The sequence below is a fragment of the Buceros rhinoceros genome, unplaced genomic scaffold (genome assembly GCF_000710305.1).
Source record: "Buceros rhinoceros silvestris isolate BGI_N320 unplaced genomic scaffold, ASM71030v1 scaffold22760, whole genome shotgun sequence".
Lineage (NCBI taxonomy): Eukaryota > Metazoa > Chordata > Aves > Bucerotiformes > Bucerotidae > Buceros > Buceros rhinoceros.
In genome coordinates this window covers 7505-10940 of record NW_010391599.1, presented here as the reverse complement: position 1 = coordinate 10940, position 3436 = coordinate 7505, and the positions used below count along the sequence as shown (strand labels likewise).

General features: G+C 52.9%; 1 protein-coding gene across 1 annotated transcript in view; it reads left to right on the top strand.

Annotated features, from left to right (window-relative positions):
• Positions 1-1153: 1153 nt before the first annotated feature.
• The window catches only part of CCND3 (cyclin D3), a gene marked incomplete at its 3' end in the record, with an annotated part of 9161 nt that continues 6878 nt past the window's right edge, over positions 1154-3436 (top strand). The window contains exon 1 of the mRNA XM_010142485.1: positions 1154-1366. Coding sequence (XP_010140787.1) covers positions 1196-1366 — 171 coding nt within the window. The remainder of the gene's footprint in view (positions 1367-3436) is intronic.

The following is a 3436-nucleotide window of genomic DNA, read 5'->3' as shown; positions in this document are numbered from 1 at the left end:
CGCGGCCGTTTACTTCCCTAAACTGAGAATGAGTGCGGCTCTCTGCGGGATACAGCGCAGTGGGCGAAACCTCGGGGCCTCTTCGTGAGCTGGTCAGAGCGAACGGTCTCAATGGAGACAGAAAGAACACGCTCTGCAGAGGACAAATGACGCTGGGCTCAAGCCTGCCCGCTCTGCACCCCGGCTGCTGTTGCAAGAAGCGGCTTCTGTCAAAAGAAATAATGAACAAATTGCTTTTTAAAGGGTTTCTCCCTCCCCACTATTATGATTCTGGTTTTGCACCCCCTTTCTGAGAAGGGCTGTCAGATGAACGCTGCTTTGGTGCCTGCGAAGCCCTAAAAGCGGTTGAGAAGTGGCTAACACTTGGCTGTTGTCGGGACCGCTGGTGTCGGCGTTCCTGGCGCTGCGGCAGGCGCTGCTGGAAGGAGACTGGTGGTGTTTGCTGCTATAGGAAGAGAAACCTCAATATTTTTCTGGTTGTGTTGAAAGAAGGAAGTTAAATATGACCAGTGTTTTGATACTGGTTGAGAGATAAGAGCAGAGGATGAAACTCTGGCTCCTGGCTTCTCTTGGTGGCTGTGGTACAGATGCGGCTGAGGGAGGAGGACTTTCGTACTCAGCCATGGATTTGGGCTCCACCATTGATTCTTCTCATGTCTCTAGACCACTTAAGGTGGAATTGCCAGAAGGTGGGTCCTGCCCTATGAGGTCTCCAGCTGGAGATATGCTGGAGCTGCTCATGTTCTCCAGAGGTCCCCAGTGCCGCCAGAGCAGACAGTAGTAGCTTTGCTCTAGGGCTGGCTGGCGACAACCCCAATGGGGAGTGTTAAACAAGAGGCTAAATAAAACAATTTTGGTCTTAGATGTAGCTAGAAAGAGCGCACAAATACGTTCTGCAGCTTTCCACAGGAAGACGAAGTCCTAAGGCACTGGTCACACTTGTTGCTGGTGTAATCCCACCAAAGTCATGTGCTTAACACCTGTAGCTAATGTAGTCCTTCGCACCGAGGTGCCTTCAGAGCTCTGCAGATAAGTGTGAAACACCACCATGACCAGCAACTTTGAAGCTGTGGTGCAGGCAGGATCTGCAGAGTCCTGTGCTGATGAAAACTTCCTTTTCTTCTTTATTTCTGTAACTGGGTTTTGTCAGGTGTGTGAGGAGCAGAAGTGTGAAGAAGAGGTCTTCCCCTTGGCCATGAATTATGTGGATCGCTACCTGTCAGCAGTCTCTGTGCGGAAGAATCACCTGCAACTTCTGGGAGCGGTCTGCATGCTCCTGGCTTCCAAGCTGCGCGATACCATGCCCCTGACCGTGGAGAAACTCTGCATTTACACAGACAACTCCATCACGCCTCAGCAGCTCCTGGTAACCAGCCCTGTCTCAGAGAGTCCTCCACCTCCTCCTCAGCTCTCTTATCTCCTACGTCCTGTTACTTGGCAGCTACCTGCCTCCGTGTCTCCTCCTGTTCTGCCATTTCTTCACCTTCCTCTGTGTTTCCCCAACCAACCTTCTCTCCTCCTTGCCCCCGTGGCTCTGATGTTTGTTGGCAGAGACCTTTCCATCCTCCATGTTGTGGGAAGCAGAATTGTCACCTCCAGGTTATAGAGGAGGTTCCCTGTGCCTTAAGCTCTGGTTGCCAGCGCGGAGCTGCTACGCTGAGCTCGCTCCCAGGCGCTGTTTCGCTCTCAGTGACAGCTCTGGAGAACAAAGGCTCAAGTCTGCGCAGCCAGCGGGGCACAAGGCAGGGGCTGCTGCTGGGGCACGCGGCTCTGACTTGCCCTGGCTGCAAAGGGGTGTGACGTGGGAGATGCACTTCCACACCAGCTGGAAACATGAAGCTTTAAGTGGAGAGTTAACCTGCAAAATGGGTGGGAGCTTTTCTGACCTGGGATCCCGCTGGCTGGGTTGTTCCATCAAGGCTGACGGTGCTGCCAGGGTGCTGCCGTCCTTCAGTTAAAGCAAAGCTGCCCTGACTCTCCCACCGTACGCTTGGGCAGAAGCTCTGTAGGCTTCAAAAGTCAAAGCGTTTTCCTGTCTGACTGAAGGTTGGATTTTTGCTTTGAAATTGTAAGTTTAACTTCACCAATGGGGGAGGAAATTGGGGAGCCCCTTTTCTTGGGGGCCTTCCGTGCTGGTAGGTGAGAGCCCTCGGGAGGCAACAGCCACCTCACTTCGAGCAACAAACATCCCTGGAGACAGTTTGTCTAGAGAATTTCTCAGGGTTAGTCATCGCCTTATTAAATACCTATTTGGTTGGGCTGGGGTGGGTGAGATGATGTGAGTGTGATTTGTCCCCAGGGTGGGGAGGGAACCCACAACACTTTCAGGTGTGAATCGGAAGGCGGTTCTGGTAACTGGGGAGCTCTACAATGAACATGGTTTTTCCAAGGGCCGGTGAAGACTGGGGAAAATCCCCTCGCCTCCAGACCTCTCTCCCATAGTCATTTGTAGGTGGTTGTTGCCTTAAGTAGCACCCACGGAAAACAATGTGTGGATCTTCACCATCAATAGTAATGAGGGTTGGGAATGCCCAGCGGAAACACAAGTGCTTGATGCTCCTCTGGACACAGAGCTGTGGTGGTGCTGCCACAAACCCTCTGTGTGTGAAGGCTTTGTCCTGCTCTGTTGGTAACGCTTCATCCTTCACAGCACCTTCGCGTCCAGCGATGGATCCTTGTGTGTACCTGCACAGGACTGGGATCCGTCACGGGAAGCTTATCCCAGCCTGGAACGAGACGGTTCCTGCTGGCCCTGTGGTAATGCAAGGTTAACATTTAGCTGGAAAAAGAGGCCCTGAAGGGGAGTTGATTTGCATTCGCTTTTCTGCTGGGCCAGCAGAAGTTGCCTGTTTGTTGCAGAGGCAACAAGCTGAGCAGAGGTGCCTCACAGTTGTCTTGTAGGCAAGTGGGTTGCATCGTAAAGCATGGACAGTGCTCTCTGTTCCTCGGGAGCATGAAGCAGATCAAGATGTGTGGTGAGGGCTGGGGTCGGATTCTGTCCCCTCACAGCGACGGATAAACTCTGTCCCACAAGAATGGCAGCTGTAGGAAGGTGAACTTACTGCCGTGCTTCACCACTGTCTCCCTCTGTGATCCAGACTCTACCAGGAGTCCTGTCATCATCCCTGCGGACCAGAGGAGATGGTGACATCAGATTCCAGCGGGTTCTGCCGCTTGGGCCCAGGGCTACAAGGAATGGGTCTTGGCGGGCGCCTCATGCATATCTCCCGTGGATCCCTGTTGTGTTTTGTTGTGATTTATATGGTGAGGGTTTGAATCTTGAGCTGTGTTTGTAGCAGGCTCCTTCGAAAGGAGAGCAGTTAGAGATGGGCGGGCAGGCAGAGCATGTCCCCTGTCCCTGCAAACTCCCCTTCACTCTCAAACTGACATGATGGTGCCTCCTCACTCCGAGTCTTTTTTATTTCTTCCCCCCAGA